This window comes from Trachinotus anak, unplaced genomic scaffold (genome assembly GCF_046630095.1).
Source record: "Trachinotus anak isolate AG129_WGS33_773 ecotype Australia unplaced genomic scaffold, CSIRO_AGI_Tana_v1 ptg000008l, whole genome shotgun sequence".
Classification (NCBI taxonomy): Eukaryota; Metazoa; Chordata; class Actinopteri; order Carangiformes; family Carangidae; genus Trachinotus; species Trachinotus anak.
The window spans coordinates 24628414-24645953 of NW_027273859.1; the positions used below are offsets into that span (position 1 = coordinate 24628414).

Below are 17540 nucleotides of genomic sequence, written 5' to 3' on the forward strand. Positions count from 1 at the left end.
TGTTAAGTTATGAAGGGTAAGTGGGTTAAGGTCCATGAATCAGGTTTTGGTGGCAGGAGTTGTGTCTGTTGGATCTCTCAGCCCAACACCCACGTGAACTCAGCACAACACGTCCACAGGTGCAGACAAAGCCCTGCATGGCGCAATACGGCAATCTCACCAACTACTGAGCATGCACAGAAAACTCCAGACTCTGACCATGAACCGAACCAGAGGACAATAGTGCTTCTAAAACCATGACATCATCCCGGTCTCAGGGTGCAGATCTGGACGCAGCCAGTAGATGGCGACACCCCACCACAGATCCCACAGACCACACTGGACCCAGCAGAACTGGATCAGGGCGGCATTTCAAATGTCTCTTCCTTTGTTGTCGGAGTGCTGTCTACTAGACTGTAGCGATGACGTCGGTCACTTTGGAAGGAGGCGTAACTCGGCCGTTCTGATCTGATCGTGTGTCATTGGTATACATGGCAGGTTGCCTGAATAGTCACATTAAAGATGTGTCTTGCAGCCAAATTAGGGGGACACAGATTGATAAAGCGGAGTCAAATTTATGTAAGAACATGTAAAATTATTACTAAGTATGAAAGCTATTTGCCAGCTTGCAACACAGCTGCAGATGTTATAATTAATATAACTTAATAATTGATGACTACAAAGTAAAAGCAATAAAAATGTCGATGAGTTTACACTGGAGTGATTTTAGGAATATCTAGAGAGTAGGTGCATAAGCAATTTAAACTGGACCCCTACAACAACCTATTAGGAACAAGCTATGATTACAAGCTAAACTGCAGTAAGTGTGTGTTATTGTAAACAGAAGAAAACAATCTCTCTGTAATAAGAGAACAACACTGTCGTCTAGAGATTTCACCGCCATTACGTGTGTGGGAGAGAAATGGTTGTCTGCTCCCTGCAGGAAGGCATGCCACAGTCATCACCACCTGTGGTGAGGGAAATCTGTGTGTGTGTCTGTGTGAACCCATGAGTGTCTGTCTGGGTCGCCTTTCATGCCCGCGCTGCCTGCTGAGGTGGATGCAAATGTGTATCCGGACCTGTTCGCTTAAGCATCGAGGCATGCTCAGGAAAACCAGCGCCGGACTGTTTGCCTTTCAACTCATTACCGCCCATTTGTGTTTGTCCACAGACTTGCACGCTTCAGATCCTTAAAAGGTTTCTTAACGTCCTGTATGTGATGCGGTCTAGGTTCTGTTGGAGCAGGATCTTGGAGGACACAACACAAATCAGGATTGTGAGGCTGCTTCCTGTCTCTCTCTGTAGCAGTTGCTGTTTTGTTAATTCTTGTCATGAATTTATAATTTACATTTTTCTTTGCCATTGGACGCGTCTTGAATTTCGATGGGTGGGGGTCTTTAAGTGAAACACCAGGTTTAGACCAGAAGTAGCTTTTACACCTGATAGGAAATACAAGTTTTTTGGATTTAATTATTTCATTCCTTCTCTCTTGGACAATTAGAAACACTACCTCCAGCGTGCACAAGTATGTTCTACAGAGCAGTACAAAAAAAAAATCCAACAAATGGCTCCTTTAAAATGACGAGAGCGTTTCCGTCACCACACCTTTTGTTCCAGGTGAGCCCGGCGCAGCGACACCTTCTGCTCCAGCTTCTGCTGCTCACGCTCGTGCTGCGCCTCGGTCTGCATCTTGATCTTGCTTTGGTAGGCATTGAGCAGCTCCATCTCCTGCTGCAGCTGCTGCCTCAGGGCCTGGCACTCGGCTTCCTGGGCCTCGTCCAGACGCAGCTGACACAGCCGACCATGGGCCGCAACAGGGCAGAGGGAGGTACAAAGAGACAGAGAGAAAGAGAGAGCGAGATTGGGGTGGGGGGACATGGGTAAGACACACAGGAGGAGAGAGAGAGAGGAGAAAGAGGGAATAGAGACAGAAAGGATGGGAGGGGAGGGGATGAGGTGGTGAAAGGATGGAAGAAAATGGAAGGGCAACGGGAAAGACAGTGGAAAAGGAGGGGAGGAGGGGTCAGAGAAAGACATGAAGAGAGATTGCAAATGAGGGCGAGACAGAGAGGGGGAGGAAGAAGAGAATGATATTAGTCAAAGACAAGATATAAGACGAGGACAAACAAGGAGAAAAATGTACAAGTATAAGCAACAGGTGGAGAGAAAGGCCTCATAATCCCCCTTGATCATCTTTCATGAGAACAGCTAGAAATAAATGCTCACGTGAACCTCTCTCTACTCACCGCCTGCGAGGCCATCATCTCGTTGATGCTCTGCTCATATTGCTCAGCCAGGATGGCCAGCTTGCGTGTCTGCTCATCCTTCAGGGCCTTGAGCACCGTCTTGTGCTCGGCCTTGGGCGTAACTTCCATCTGGTGGTGGCGCAGGGCCTTGTACTGCTTGGTCTGCACCTTACATGTGTCCTGGAACTGCTTCTTGATCTGCAGTTCCAAAGCCTGGTGGAGACGACAGAGACAGACAGAAAAAAACAATAAGAAAAGTGTGGAGTGTTACAGTTAAAGAGTAGATCTGTTTTAAAATCTGTTGTTCTACTCTCTTCTTCTGTTTTTAAAGTCAACCCTTCAGAATTCTGCAGCCGAAGGTTAAAGGTTTTGCGTAGCCACAGGCAAAACCCACAGTTCTAGTCTGTGTTATCCTGAAAAGCAAATTAAAATGAAATGACATTCAGAGACACATTTTGTCTCTTTTTCACCGTTCTTTCCAAATTAATTTGTTACATCCACGTTGCATCACTGCATTATCAAAAACTACATAAAACTGCGAAGATGTTACTCATGGCTTGCGCCATCTTAGAGGTGGATTCAATTTGTCTTTTCAAAGACACAAGACAAATTTTAAAAATGAATCCGGAAACAAAAGAAGTTTGGGTTTCTTACCGTCAGCGATGCATTTCAAGCACCTGTGTTCTTACAACAACCACTACGTCTATAAAACCCTGGATTTTTATTGTCTCTGTGTCGACTCACCTTGAGGTTCTTGGGCTGTTGCCGGAGCTCCAGCACGTGCTTGCGGTGGAGTTCGCGCTCACGTCGGTTGTTGTACTCGATCTGGTTCTCCAGCTCTGTCTGGTGCTGCAGGCGGATCAGGTCCATCCGCAGCTTCTGCAGCGTCTTCAGCTGCCTCTGCTCCAGCTCCTGCGTGGACTCGTCGTGGCGGATCAGCATGGCATGCTCCATCTCTTTCTGGGTCTTCTTCTTGTTCAGCTCCTGGGAGGAACCCGAGGAAAAGATGGAGGAAGAGGGTGAAGAGAAAGGAAAGGATCCATGGATGACTTGGAGTAGGTGCTACTGATTAACATTGTTTGCTCACTTTCAGGCTTAGAACATAGGTTTCAATTATCAACAGCTGAGAAATAAATAAATATCACACATTAAATCTACATGAATTTCAGATTTAAACATTTTCTTTTTTCTGTTAACAAAAAAACTATCATCTAAGTCATAACTCAGAGTTTTTTGTATTTTCCCACAGAAAGCTTTGGGACCTTCTAAAACTTCGTCCAGATTTGCAGCTTTTCAGATTATGACATTGCTGCCTTGCTTTACTCTGTAATAATCTTCTTATAGTTAATAGGAAACACCTCACAGATCTACAGAACAATGGGTGTAGTTATTATTTGCTGAGAAAAACATTCTGGTTTTCCAATCACGTTGGGCCAGTTCACACCGACATCACCAACAATAACAACTAATAAATAAGGATTTTACTTCAATTCAAACTCTCAAACTGGACATATATGGTTCGGTGAAATTGAGTTGTGTATTCAATGATTAAATGAAAATCCAAGTCCACTTATAATTTATGATTTGTTGAATTACACATGGTGTTTTTAAGATTGTATGTGCATCGCACCTCTCGGATCTGTTCCTGCTCCACGTCGTGCCTCTTAATCATGACTTTGCGCTTGAAGGCGCGGCAGTTCCTGTCGTAGAAAACCCTCTGCTGGGACAGGAGATGGGCCTCCTCCTCGGCCTGGGAATGCTGCATGTTCTCCTTGTGCTTGGACAGACGTTCCTGCTTCTCCTTCTTAGGTGTGCTGTGGTCCTCGTTCATCTCCTGAGAAGAGGTGAAAGTTCAAAGGAGTTGACAAGGACAGGACACAGGATGGTCAGTTTTGTAAATGGCCGTCATTGGTGATCGGTTAATTTGAACTGTGATTGGTGGATTTTGACATTTTGGGTGGGTAATGTATCTGGTGTTTAAGCTTTATTTCTCCATCTAACTTTGTGAGGCACCATCCAGTCTGAGGCTGCTCCAGTGAATATGTGCATATTGTATGTATTACATATGCAGGTTTCTGAATGTGGAAGAAAAAATCTCCTAGTCTCCTCCTTGTCTGAAAGTCAACTTTAGTAAGTGTTTGTACAGCATACGCCAAACTCCAGCTGACTTCTGTTTTGAACTACAGTTGACTTTCATAGTCAGGAAGGGTTGGGAAAAAAAAAAGATAATTTCAGCCAAATCTCTCCCTCCTCAGTATGAGTTCTCATTTTCTTTCATGGGCTTTAAGGTAATCTACAACTTGCGCTAATGCACTTAACACACGAGTCTGATCCCCGCTCTCAGTGGTGTCTAATTCCGTTATAGCCCTCAGTTGGTGGGAAATATCTCTCCCTGCCAGCGACGCTTTCTTTTAACTGCGCTGACCTAATTTTGGTCACTTATCTTGTAACTGAAAACAGTGTATCACACTTCCAGCCCACAGGAGTATTCTCTGGACTCAGTTTCAAGGTTGTGGAGGCACATAAATGCTACACTGTGCGTATGGATTTGTGGGTTTCCTCGTTTGTGTGTATTTACATGTGTAGGTACATGGTGAGTAGGCTGAGTGACTCAACACAACTTCCAAAAGACCACTTTGGAGGTACTGAATGTGCATGTTTGTGTGGAGGAGGGCTGATTCAACAGTAAACAGCATACAGGCCCGTGTGTCACACACAAGAGAGGCGTAAAAAGGAGCTCGCCTGAGGAGGAAGGAAAGCAACAAAGATGGCACACCTCCTTTATCTTCTCCTTGCAGAGTTTGTACTGCTTCTTTTGATTATCCAGAAAAGTGGTCAGCTCCTTCTTCTGCTGGGCCACGATCTGCTGCTGGAACTTCTTCTCATCCGCCAACGCCGTCTTCATCTGGGGGGGGGGGGGGGGGGCACAGGAATAAGGAGGAAAACAGGGGTGAAGGGCTGTTAGTGTGGAGTTCTTAACTGAATACAGGCTACAAGCTCAGCACTGCACTGTGAACAAACACAGTCATATACTAACTTGTATGATACCAACTAAAAGTTACAGTATATCAGGATTACTAGAGTTACCTTGGTAATCAGTTCATCATTTTGTTCATTTTCAAGTAAAAATACAACAGATTATCTGGTCTCATCCTCTCCAGTGAGAGGACCTGCAGTTTTATATGATTGTAAACAGAATATCTTTGGGCTTTGAACTGCAGGTCGGACAAAACAAGACATTTGAAGACGTTCTCTTGTTCTCACACAAATTCTAAAAGCCATTTTTCAAAATATTTCACTATTTCAAAAAATTGAGAAATTATTATTCAAGAAAATGATCTAGAGATTAATCCACAATGACACTAATAATTAGTTGCAGCCCTTATTCTCATGTTGGCTCTCACATGTTTGTCCTGTTTAATTATGATGAGACCAGATAAAGATTTTGGGCTGTGGGCTGATTGGTTGGTTCTGGTCACTTTGCATAAACGTATCACAACATGGCAGATTTACTTGCTAAAGCCACTTGTTTTACATGTCACTGCTGTACTCCAGTGTGAGCCAACATCTAGTAACCAGCTGGTTTAGCTGAGTGATGCGTCACCCACATATGACATGTGACATTGTGTGTTTATGTTGCTGTGTAGGGGCACATGCTGGTCTATATGTACAGATACACTATCTCCCCGGCTGCTACGGCACGATGCGTGCTAATCACAGAGATATGCAGCTTGTTTTTCAGAGCGTGACATTCTGTGACCCACTTCTGCCCTTGTGTTTCATCATATGTATCATTGGGTGGCAGCAGTGTTCACTAAACTTTCCTTAGTTCTCAAAGTAAGTCTGAGGTTGGAGCTTCATGGTTCAAGCAATAACATTTTTGAACTGAATTCAACACAATCAGAATAACTTCAATGTCATGTCCTCCCCTGGTTTTCCAAAGCAAACCTTATCCCCTTGCCAACTGTTGCATGGTACATGAATGCCAGTGTGATCATCTGTGAAATAACTTAGGGGTTACTGTACTTATGCATCCACTCGTGCTTTCCAGTTATGTTCTATCCCCCCCCCCCCCCAAACAAATCCCACCTCCTTCTCAGTGTGCACAGCGTGGCGTTTTGCCAGCTTCTCCAGCTCGATGTAGGCGTTGTTGGCCTGCGTCTCCACCTCCTTCTGCAGCTTGAGCCGGTGCTCGTCCATCTCGGCCTTCAGCTTGTTCTCCAGGGCAATCAGCTGCTTCTGATGCTGCCGCCGCATGCGCTTGTAGCCCGACATCTGCTCACGCAGCTCGCTCTCCTGCTCATGCTCATGGATCTGCTTGGTCACCTGTGGAGAAAAAGACATCAGGAGATGTGAGTGATATCTGATTTTTGATCAGATGGAAAACCACATTACTTAACATACACAAGACATTAAAGGTTGTTAATATATGGTATGCATCCAAGCAGCAACACTTAACCTGTCACCTGTCCTCTGTAAATATTCAGTAACGATTTTCCCAGGTTATCTTTTCAAAAAAGAGCTGAAAACAGAGTTCACTCAGTTCTGTGAAGTATTACAGTTTAGCTGCTGCAACCTAAAAAGTTCAAAGGTTTCAACCAGTGATGGGAAATTAAGACTTTAAAAAAGAAATTATGTGAAATCCCTTTAGATGAAGTTACCCCTCAAACCCAACAAAAGCTCTTTCATATGACCATCACACAAACATAGTCACGGCATAGATCAGGAAACCAAACAGGAACTGAAATGTGTTCAAGCCAAATTGAGCAAGAAAAAAATCCATACAGAAAAATTAAAACAGCCACAAAGACCACACTGAATGTCTTAACAGGAATGTCACCATTTTTTTTTTTTTTTTTAAAACCTGACACACCAACCTGAGGACAGAAAGGGTTCTCCACATCTAGGTAGTACTCGCTCCGCATCTTCTCATAACTTCCACCTGAACTCCTCAGGCCAAACATGATGGCTACTTTAGCCAAGTGCACCAGCATCCAGGAACCTTGTGCAGCATCCTATGCCCGACAGAACCCTGTCTGAGCTCCGATGCCACCCCGAGACCCCCGTCTTACTGGACGAGAACCCCCCCTCCCACCTCCCACCTCCCTGTCTTCTTGGTTCGCGCCCTGGGCACGCAGCGGCCGAGGCAGGCGTGTGAACTATGAATGAGGCAGGCCAACTCTGCGGGCCAACAAGAGCACAGAGCTGCTCTTTAGTCGGGCTAACGCTAAGCGGCGGACAGCAGGTGGGTCACATGAATACCTCATTGAGAAAGAGTGAGAGAAGTTGGAGAGGGGGGGGGGGCAGGCGGAGAGATGAGGGGAGGGGGGTGATTGCAAAGGAGAAACAGCAGATGGAGACTGACAGAAAAAACTGAAATAATGAGTAAGTAAACTAAGAGCATCTAGAAGGAAAGGGGTGGGTGGGGGGTGGGGAGGGGGGTTGTTGGCGTGGAAATAGATGGAGGTTGAGCTCCCCTCCGCTTTAATCTGTGCTGAATCAATACCCCTACTGTAAGAGCAGCTCACAATCCTCGTCACTTACTCTGCTGCCGCCCTGCATGCTGCCACAAAGGGCCAAGTCACGTCATGTGATGGCCTCTTTCACACTAGGCTCGGGGACTGGAAAGGAGATCATATTCAGGGAGCGGAGGGGTGGGGTGGGGTGGTGGGGTGGGAGGGTGCATGCAGGCTAAAGGTGAATATTCCAGTGAGATCAGTGGGAATTTAGCAGCTGAACTTAGTTATTCTGCTTATTCTGAACTTCAAGGTGGTCGTTCTTAAATAAATGTAGTGTCGTACTGAATGGACGTGATTTGGTAAATAAAAGAAATGCTGATTTCTGTAATAACAAATAAGCTGGGAGGGCATTCACTAATTGTTTCTCTTGGATGTTTGTATTTACTCAATAGCCTCAGATATTTTGAGCTATGGCGTCTGTCTTAAAAGAGTGTTACAAATATATAGATAAAATATTTGTGAGCAGCTCTTTAAATTGACTTGCAACACTGTTATATTCTTCCTAATTACATTGAGAAAAGTACAATGTTTCAAGCCTGAACTGGGTCTTTGCCATACATAACATAGAAAAAGAAGAAATGGCTGCACTTTGAATGTTGCTACAGATGTATAATAACATATGGTGAAGTCATCTGGCTAAAGAGAGGAAGCAAAAAGCCTCTGCAGACCCTCATTTATTGTCCTGTTTTCCTGTAGATGCACAAATGTGGGGGGCTCAGTATTCTCATATATCTGCTGGGCCTCAAACAGGAAGCAACTGCAAATGCATGTGGTTCAACCGCAACCTCTGACATTTACCCACAAGTCTTAACCCTTTTCTGCTGTATAACTATACAGCTGATTCAAATATAGCATATTCCTGAGCTACAGGCTTTAACTGCTGATATGGAAGGTACATGTTTTGACGTGTCTTAAAATGACTGTAATCTGCTGCACTGTTGTTAACGTGCTGACAACCTGCAACCGAGAGCTGAGGACAAGTCGAGCGGCAGCTGAGGTGAAATATTTTACAACAATGTTGTCTCTCACACCGCCCTACGCTTCAGTCAGTAACTTCATCTGACCTATAATAACCCCTGCCCTCCCTCTCACTTGCTACTTTTGTGTCACATTCATTCTCCTCCTCGCTCTGCATCCATCTCTCTTTGCCGTGTCCCTCCCTCTTCATCCTTTTTCTTACATCTCCCTTGATCATTTTTCATCCTGCTCTCTTTGGTTTCCTTTTTCTTGCCTAGTCCACATCGTCTTTTATCTGTCCTTCTCTTCAGTTTTACCTCTTACTTCTCTCCTCTTTCTCTCTCTCCATGTTTTCTGACATTACATCAGATCAGACTCTCTGCTTCATGTCACCTCTGGGTGACAAAGCCTATCACCCTCTTTTTGCCTCTCAAAATCCTTGTCCTTCTTTGTTAGTCCAGATTTCAATCTGCACTGCTCTTTTGTCTCACCTCTGTTTGCTTATCTGTCCTTCTCTCTATCTGTCCTTCTTATCCCGCTGATATCTGCCGTCTGTGTCCTCCACCACGTCTTCACCTTCTCCTGCTCCCATTTCATAAACCCCTTAAATCTCTTCAAATTTCCCTCCATCACCATAATTCCCTCCTTTGTCTTCTGAATATATGAGCAAATTTCTCACTCTGGAATTTGCATACCTATGTTTCTGATGCACCGTCTACACCTTATTACCGGCAGTATATTTTTTTATTTTCCACTTTTTTAATCTATTCTACTTGTTCATGGTCTCTCTTTTCCTGTTCTCCATCTTCCGGTCTCTCCCCTCTCTGACGATCCATCACCCCCACACCATCTGGACCCGTGATTCTTCTTGCTCCCTCTCTCTTTGTCTACCTGCTGATTCCAGTCTCAGCGAGTCGAGGCCAATCTGAGGACGTCTGCACTCGGCAGAAAAAGATGATGTCATCTCTTGCAGCACCGGCGGGCAGGACCAGTGCTATCGCACGACAGAGATACTGTGGTTTATACGCTGCTGCCTCTTTTCAACACAGACAGCCTCAGTTACACAGAGCTGCAGACGCAGTGTGTGCCACCTCAGCTGCTTACAGCGGAGTTTGACTTTAATCCACAGCGACTTCCAGTGAGCCAAAACAGTTTTAAAACAGGAAGAGTTAGAACTGTGATGTTGATGTTTCTGTACTTTTAAAGTGACTCTTGAACAGATGAATGACAGGAAACGCATAAGCTGGGGAGAGGGAAGAATTTTTCTTTCCTTTTTAAGTAGAGGAAAACAGGATACAATTACCTGTCTTTTGTACATAAGAAGGGTGACTTGTCCTGTAACTGGTGTTCCCTGATAACATGAGTGATGTGTCTCACCAGAACACCCTTGTGTAAAGCCAGGGAGAGGTAGGCTTATTGTCGCACTATGACGGCGCAGGAACAAAATCTTTGTCGTCTGCCTACTTAGCACCAGTTATCTTTTTATTAAGGAAGCCTTGAGAAAGGACGAAAGGAAAATCTAGCAACACTTTACTGCAGTCAGGCAGCTTTGGTACATTAACGTAACTAGCAGCTACCATGTGCTACCTGGGTTGGTGGCAAGGGAGCACAATTTCTAATCATTATTTATAATCATTATGAGATAGTATGTCAAAACAATGAGATATCATTATTATAGGCCGGTAACTTTATGATAATATCATTTAATTATCAGTTACATTACATTATAAAGCAAACAGAAAATGACTTAGTTTTGTTGACTTTGTTTGCTTTACCTGATAATTTAACATTTTCAGGCCTCATCATTCATATTAAATAAGAAAGATAATCTGTCTTTGGTCACAAGTGGCAGACACACAACCAGTGCACGTTGCTTCATTTTAAAGGGTCACCAGCAAAAAAGGTTGGGAACCAATGATGTAGAAGCTTCTGACGATAATGCTGAGAGTGTGGGACAGTGTTAAAAAATGCCTGACAGAGAACTGATACTGTTATAGTTTTTTGACTGAGTATCCACAGAATCACATCCACATCAGTCAAGTCATGAAAGGTGCATGTTCATGTTTGTGGGTGAATGCTTTATATTTGTCTCACTGAAATTTCAGAGCTTGGGTTTTTGGCACGTTTCTGTTTTTAACCCACAAAACTTTGATGGTGTACAGTGGATATGCACTACTTCCAGAGGGACTCAAAAAGGTCCCATCAATGTCTCATCAATGTTGAGTCATGAGAGATTACCAAAAAACACAAAACTTCTCCAGTAGTGTGAGAATACATATGAAAGACACTGATGGGCAAGAGAAAAATAACACAGCCTTGATCTATCAGTGGTTCATCTACTGGTCAAGGACAGTAAAGACACACACACAAACACACACACAAACACACAACACACACACACACACACACACACACACACACACACACACACACACACACACACACACACACGGCGACACACACGGCGACACACACGGCGACACACACGGCGACACACACGGCGACACACACGGCGACACACACGGCGACACACACAACTTCCTTATTCATGTTTTCTAACGTCTGGTTTAAGACCTGACAGCAGAGGGGGCTCACAATTAAAACCACTGGGTCATGGATGGGTACACACACACACACACACACACACACACACACGCACACACACACACACACGCTTGCACACAACACCACAACTACTTACTAGTTACTAGAGCCGGTTTCCATGACAACAGACAGGGAGGGAGAGTGAGATAGAGAGACAGAGAAATAAAGAGAGGGAGAAAATTCCACCCCCTTTAACTCAGAATATTGAGTCAGATCTGAGAATGATGTATTTTCAAGTGCAGGAGAGGGAGAAATAAAGGAAAAGGCATTCGGAGGGGAGGGGAGATGGGAAGCGTAGTGCAAGAAGGGAAAACAAAAAGGAGTGAGGTGAATGAAAGGAATGACAGTAGAGAAATGGAGATCCGTGGCAGACAATGGGCCAAAAGTGGCAAGGCGAAACAAAGGGGGAGGTATAGACCAAAAGATGGATGGATACAGAGAAACATAATGAGAGGAAGTTAAGACAATACAGGAAGCAAAGAATAAATATCAAACAAAGAGAGACAGGGATTTGCATAAATAAGCAGAGGGGAAGGAGAGCCCTGTGTGTACACCTGACATGAACCCAGACCACAGCATAGAGACATTACATCACACTTAACGTCCTTCACAATGGTTGACGGGCTCTAACACAGAGAAACACAAAAATGCCTCTTCTTTGCCTACATATGCTACTGCAGCATAAACATAACACTCTGAGAAAGATTTTGGCTTCTACAAAAACTAGGTCTTCCATTTTTTGGCCTTCAAAACTTCACATATTTTTCAAGGTGAATGTTCCACAAATGATGATCCTGAAGAAGGGAGATCCTGTTTTGGTATCTAAAAAAGAAAAAGCAATAGAAAAAAAGAGAGTTTTCTTAAACCTACCAGAGAAGCTGACTTTATGGTGGCAAAGCGGCCCTGGTTCTTGTAGTTTTGGGCCTGACTGCTCTTGTCAGAGGAGGCCGGCCTCAGCTCTGGCCGGTGGTCCCTGTGGATCCCATCATCCCAGTTGTACTGATGGTCCTGTGCGAAACACAAAAGGGAGAAGAGCAAAATAGGTAAAAATCATGATTTAAGTCACAGAATTGTCTTCTTCTAAAATAATGCAAGCACAAATGGCACTGAAGTGAACAAAGTGTAAAAATGCAGGTGAAAACTGTGTATTTCTGTGTATTTAATTTTAAGGTGTGGCAGTATTAAAAAACTTTAAATAACAAAATCCACCATTGATTTTAATCACACAGCATCTGAACATCAAAAGGAATCTTCAGCATTTTGCTAAAACTGTGTCAACTGTAACCTTGTAAAACATGATGAAATGTCAACACTAAACCTCCCTTCAATTAAAAAGTGAGCAAACATATTCAGCAACCTTGGGACCAAAGACTTGATTTATGTGAGGAGGGATCTTCATCAACATCTGAAAACAATATGTGTCACTTTGATTTGTTCTCAGTTCAGCCCCTGAACTTGAAACAACACACTGGCTGTCTGTTCATGAAGTGACATTCTTATTCATGCACCGTCAAAATACAAAGAGTAGACGAAGAAAGACTGACAGAGCAGTGACAGCCCTCTCTTCACACAGTTTTAAGTCATATGAGATTTTGTGTTGGCTTTGTGTTGACCTGTGTGTGCTGAATGTGTGAGTGTATGTGTGCAGGATGAGTTGTAAGAGGGGAGTTTGTGTGGGGAGTGTGTGTCGACATGTATACACAGCCTTTGTTCTTGAAGTGTGAACAGTGTCGCTGATGAACTTAAAGCAATCTGCCGAACAGTGAAGACTGTGTCGATGGTTTCCATGGTTTCAGGGGGGGAGGGGATTAAGAATACTCATGAAAACAGTGAGAGAAACCAAGAGGATGTTTTCACTGAACCATGTGCCCTTTTCATTTCTGGAGTGTAGTTATTACCTCAGAAAGAAAGTGACTTTACTAGTAACATGGCATTTGTTGATTATGCATGCTGTTTTTTCTGCACTCATTGAGGAAGTAGATTCCCAGAAACCTAGGTAATTGGCATTTCGGGAAAAGCGTTCACTACTGCAAGAATACTATTTGACCATATCTCATTGGGAAAGTAAAAATGTGTTCTTGTCTGTAACTACGACATGTTTATTTTTTTTTCTCTATACCAGAAGGACCCCTTCTGTTCATGTTCATACTCATCAAACCACTCAGCGACATGTTGTGCCCTATGGATGGGGGCATTGTCATCTTGTTTGTCCACTTATTTTCAGGTTTTTCTTTTCATTTGTCACCCGTCTGTGCATATATACATATATAGTGGTTTCAAGAAGTGATATAAAAGTGCATCATGTAGCGTCACATTGTAAATTAAATTGTTAGAGCACTATTTGACTCTAACAAGTAAAGAGAAACCATCAGACAAATCCATTTACAAGTGGATGTTATAAAAAGTAGACACAGTTTTAAAACAAGTCAGCCTTTGCCCAGGGTACCAACACTGAGTACTCCTGGCTGACGTAGACTAAATTTGTATTGTTTACTCCCTGTCATGCAAAAACAAAATTTTCAATTGTCAGAGCAGAGTAAGCTTTTTTAAAGTGTCCTACAGTGTTTTCTGTGTCTGTTCTGATGTGCTGTGGCAGGGTTTTTGTTTCCCAATGCAGTTCTCAACAAACAGCAGCACTTTAAAGGTGTGATATCATCATGAGCGATGACTCTGTCATATGACAGTGTCTTTATTCTGATGACTGAATCCATGTCTTAATGCTGTCATTTTCTTAGCTTGAAGACATGAAGGTATGGTGCAGTAAAGATTTGATTTATTTATTCATACCACACCATGGGACATGCCTCCCACTCCCAACACCCTAATGTTGCATGCTGAAAGTTAGGAGTTTTTGAAAACTATGATACAATCAGGGATATAGCTTCTCAGAAAAGATTGTAATTAAACTCTTAAATTACATTCAGTTCATAAAACATCCAGATAAACTCATCTGGAACAGGACAGGTGGTGTCAGTGAAGGGGTACTTGAGCTTATCTCATCAGACAAAAGATTTTGGGAGCCACTCAGAACTGCTCACACTGCTTTCCAGTTTCCAGCTCCAGTTTGGTATGGTGTACTTACCCCTATCCCTCCCACCATCCCACCTTCACCCCTAACCTTTACCTTCTTGGTGTGCGAGGAGGAGTCCAGGGTGCTGCTGTAGTCCTGGGGGTGCATCATGGTCATGTCGGAGCAGCTGTCATCCAGCACCTCTTGCATGCTGTTCACGCTGCTGCTCTGGCTGCCTGTGCTGACCGAGGTGCTGGGGATGGAGTGGTTGCTGCCCAGGCTGTTCATCTTACAGCTGGCTGCCTCGCTGTCCTGCAAGTGAACATCCACACACATTCATAAAGACGTGCTTCCACAAATGAGCACTCAAGAGTCATGCAATTGTGGAGAGATGAAAATATCCACATAGACTCAAATGTCCTTCTCCCTGATATACGCAGGCTTCTCCAACTTGTATTATGAACCGCAGTCATCCCAATACAAATAACTTACAACCTCTGGATTGTATTACAGTCATGCTAAATTGCACATTAAACTCCAATTGTTTAGATGCATATGTATTTGCACCATTCAACTGTGTCAATTCTTATGTTAATGCACACTGGTCTGACTGGGATGTCTTCAAACTGCACAGCTTTTAGTCAGTCAAGTCCCCAGTAACAGACTTGTTAGGTTCAGGATGCTACAATCACATGCACTGTATCTTCCCATGAAACCAGAAAGCAAGGTTTGGGACTGCAGGTCTTCAGCGGTGTCTTGTTGCAGTGAGGTCTGGTGGCTGCTCTGAATTGCGTTTTGTGGTGTAGGATGACACTATTGTGGCTGCTGGCTGTCCCTGCCTGTTCATGCTGCCTCAGGCCAGGTCGGCTCAGGGACATTTCATCTCAGTGTCAGGCTGCAGGAGAAAAGTTTCTATAGCATCACTTGAGAGTAAGAAGCCTGTCCATTTGTACTGTGAGTCTGAGAGCCTCTGTTGGTTACTGCAGGTTGACTCAAACCAAGTGGAAAAACTCCCTCGCTGCAGTGCGATATAAATGTCCAGCTTCTAAACTGAAGACCTTATGGGTTGGGGCCATTGGGAGAACAAAGAAATTTAAAGAAACTGCACTGCCCCTAGCTTATTACAAGAGGAAATTATGATATTGATAATGCTTTTAATTGAGAAAATAATCTGTAGATTAATATATCACTGCTTTATGCAGCCTGTATTATACCCTGTCTGTCTGTTGATCATTGATTTTGAGCGAACTACTTGATCGTTATCCATCTCTGTTTTATCAACTAGAGTAGTGTCTCATTGGCTCCATTATAGTGTGTGCTGCTGTTCCCTGTGATTATATATTCACTGTGGACTTGGAATTGGACTGGAAATGGACAGACTTCTCTTTGTGGTGAAAGTTAGAGGATTGGGATTAGAATTCAAGTGAAGCTCAACTGGTTTCATGTTTTTAACTCCTTGTTCTCCACTTGCCTCCTGACAAGCACTATAATTCTCATCTCTGTATATTTTCTTTTCCACTGAGACTCATCAGTGAAATCAAACCACCTTATCTCCTCCCCTCTCCCTCTTCCTCCCACCTCCTCCTCCTCTTGGCTCTCTCCCATCGGCCCGTTGTGTTTCTCCTGGTAGAGGATCTTCTTCATCTTGCGGTACTGCAGATTGTCCAGCTCACGCACCGCATCCTTGGTTCTCTGGATGAGGTCAATGAGAATGCGCGGTGACCGTTCCCGACGCACAAAGTCATGCTGGTCAGAGAACAAGAGGGAGAAAGTGAGTTAGTGAGTTGGGTCAGAGGTTATTTAAAGAGGGACAGAAAGAGGGAACAATTGGTTTTACAAAAATCTTTCCACTATAATCTGATTTAATTACAGTTAGAAAGAATATATATATATATATATATATATATATATATATATATATATATATATATATATATATATATATATATATATATGTATATATATATTAACTTCAGCCTTCATTCCATTATTTATGGATTTTAAATGGTTAATTTTTACTTAAGGCTAATGACTTCTCTAAAATAGCTGAATAGCAATTTGTAAATTTGTGTGTGTTTTCACCTAAACATTTTGTTACAGACTACTTGCTATAATCTAAAGTAGATGAACCTAATAATATATATATTAATAGCAAACAGGAGAAATTTATTTGGGAACTAAAGTCAATCAAAAGGGTGTGTTTTCTGGAAAGATGTAGGACATTTAAATGATTTAAGATTAGTTACTTCTCAGTAAATATGAAAACTATGATATGACAACATCCTCATAACTGATGTTTTTACTGATCTTGTGAATTGTGTTGAAAGGACATCTAATTTCTTTCACAATAAGCACCAAAACTGGGACCATCACTAGAGGGCGCCTGTAGGTTGCTCAGCCAGTCCCGGGAGTCCCAGCTACATCCTCCGGTGCACTGAACACATGGGAACGTGTAAGATTGCCCATAAAAATCAATTTTCACAAATACTCTTAATCCTCCTTTTTCCATTAAATAATGTTTTAACTGTATTTGCCTTGGCACCAAGTTAATGAGAGCTTCAATTCAACTGTAGCAAAAAACAGAAACAACCGGTGAGTAATATGCTGATTATTAATTGAGAGGTTTCAGTCTTTTAATCTGGATTTTCTCTATTTTTGTGGAAGGCCTACAAACATGAACCTGTCTGAAAAGAAAAAATAATTCAAGGTTTATTGAAAAAAAATAATCATTTAATAACCACATCTGGAGCCACATGTAAACACACAACTGTGTATTAGCAACCTGACATTTCTTATCAAAGACAACCAAATTCCTACAACAATAAAGTTAAAGACCAACAGCAACAGGATTATCTCTATAAAAACATGACTATTTAATGATGTTTCCTAACACAGTGTCACACTAAAGTGATTGGTGAAACTTAAGATCAGATTTCTAAACTGGAACAAGTTCTACTGTAAGGAACCAACCTGTCTAATCTGATGGAGGTGTAATTTGGCGGAGGCCAGGCCATTACACGTTTATATAATTATTTAGATTGTTACATAATCAGCAGGTCAGAGTGGTGGGTGGGGCTGGTGGCCTGGGGGTAGAAATGGGCGGTTGAGGGTGTGTGTGTTGCCGTTTTTATTTTTGTATTTTTAGGCAATGTACTGTACTGACATCGAGATGAAAATAAAAATAAAAACAAAAAACACATCTTCTCTCCCCTGCGCTTCCACCCA

At 42.9% G+C, this 17540-nt stretch overlaps 1 protein-coding gene across 9 annotated transcripts in view; it reads right to left on the reverse strand.

Annotated features, from left to right (window-relative positions):
• taok3a (TAO kinase 3a) overlaps nt 1–17540 on the reverse strand; it is a 65000-nt gene that overhangs the window by 3068 nt on the left and 44392 nt on the right. For all 9 annotated transcript variants that reach the window (XM_071483708.1, XM_071483706.1, XM_071483700.1 and 6 more), the window contains 9 exons: nt 15894–16061; nt 14430–14627; nt 12176–12313; nt 6315–6551; nt 5002–5130; nt 3856–4059; nt 2970–3209; nt 2226–2438; nt 1585–1767 (listed from right to left, as the gene is read on the reverse strand). In XM_071483708.1, coding sequence (XP_071339809.1) covers nt 1585–1767; nt 2226–2438; nt 2970–3209; nt 3856–4059; nt 5002–5130; nt 6315–6551; nt 12176–12313; nt 14430–14627; nt 15894–16061 — 1710 coding nt within the window. The remainder of the gene's footprint in view (nt 1–1584; nt 1768–2225; nt 2439–2969; nt 3210–3855; nt 4060–5001; nt 5131–6314; nt 6552–12175; nt 12314–14429; nt 14628–15893; nt 16062–17540) is intronic.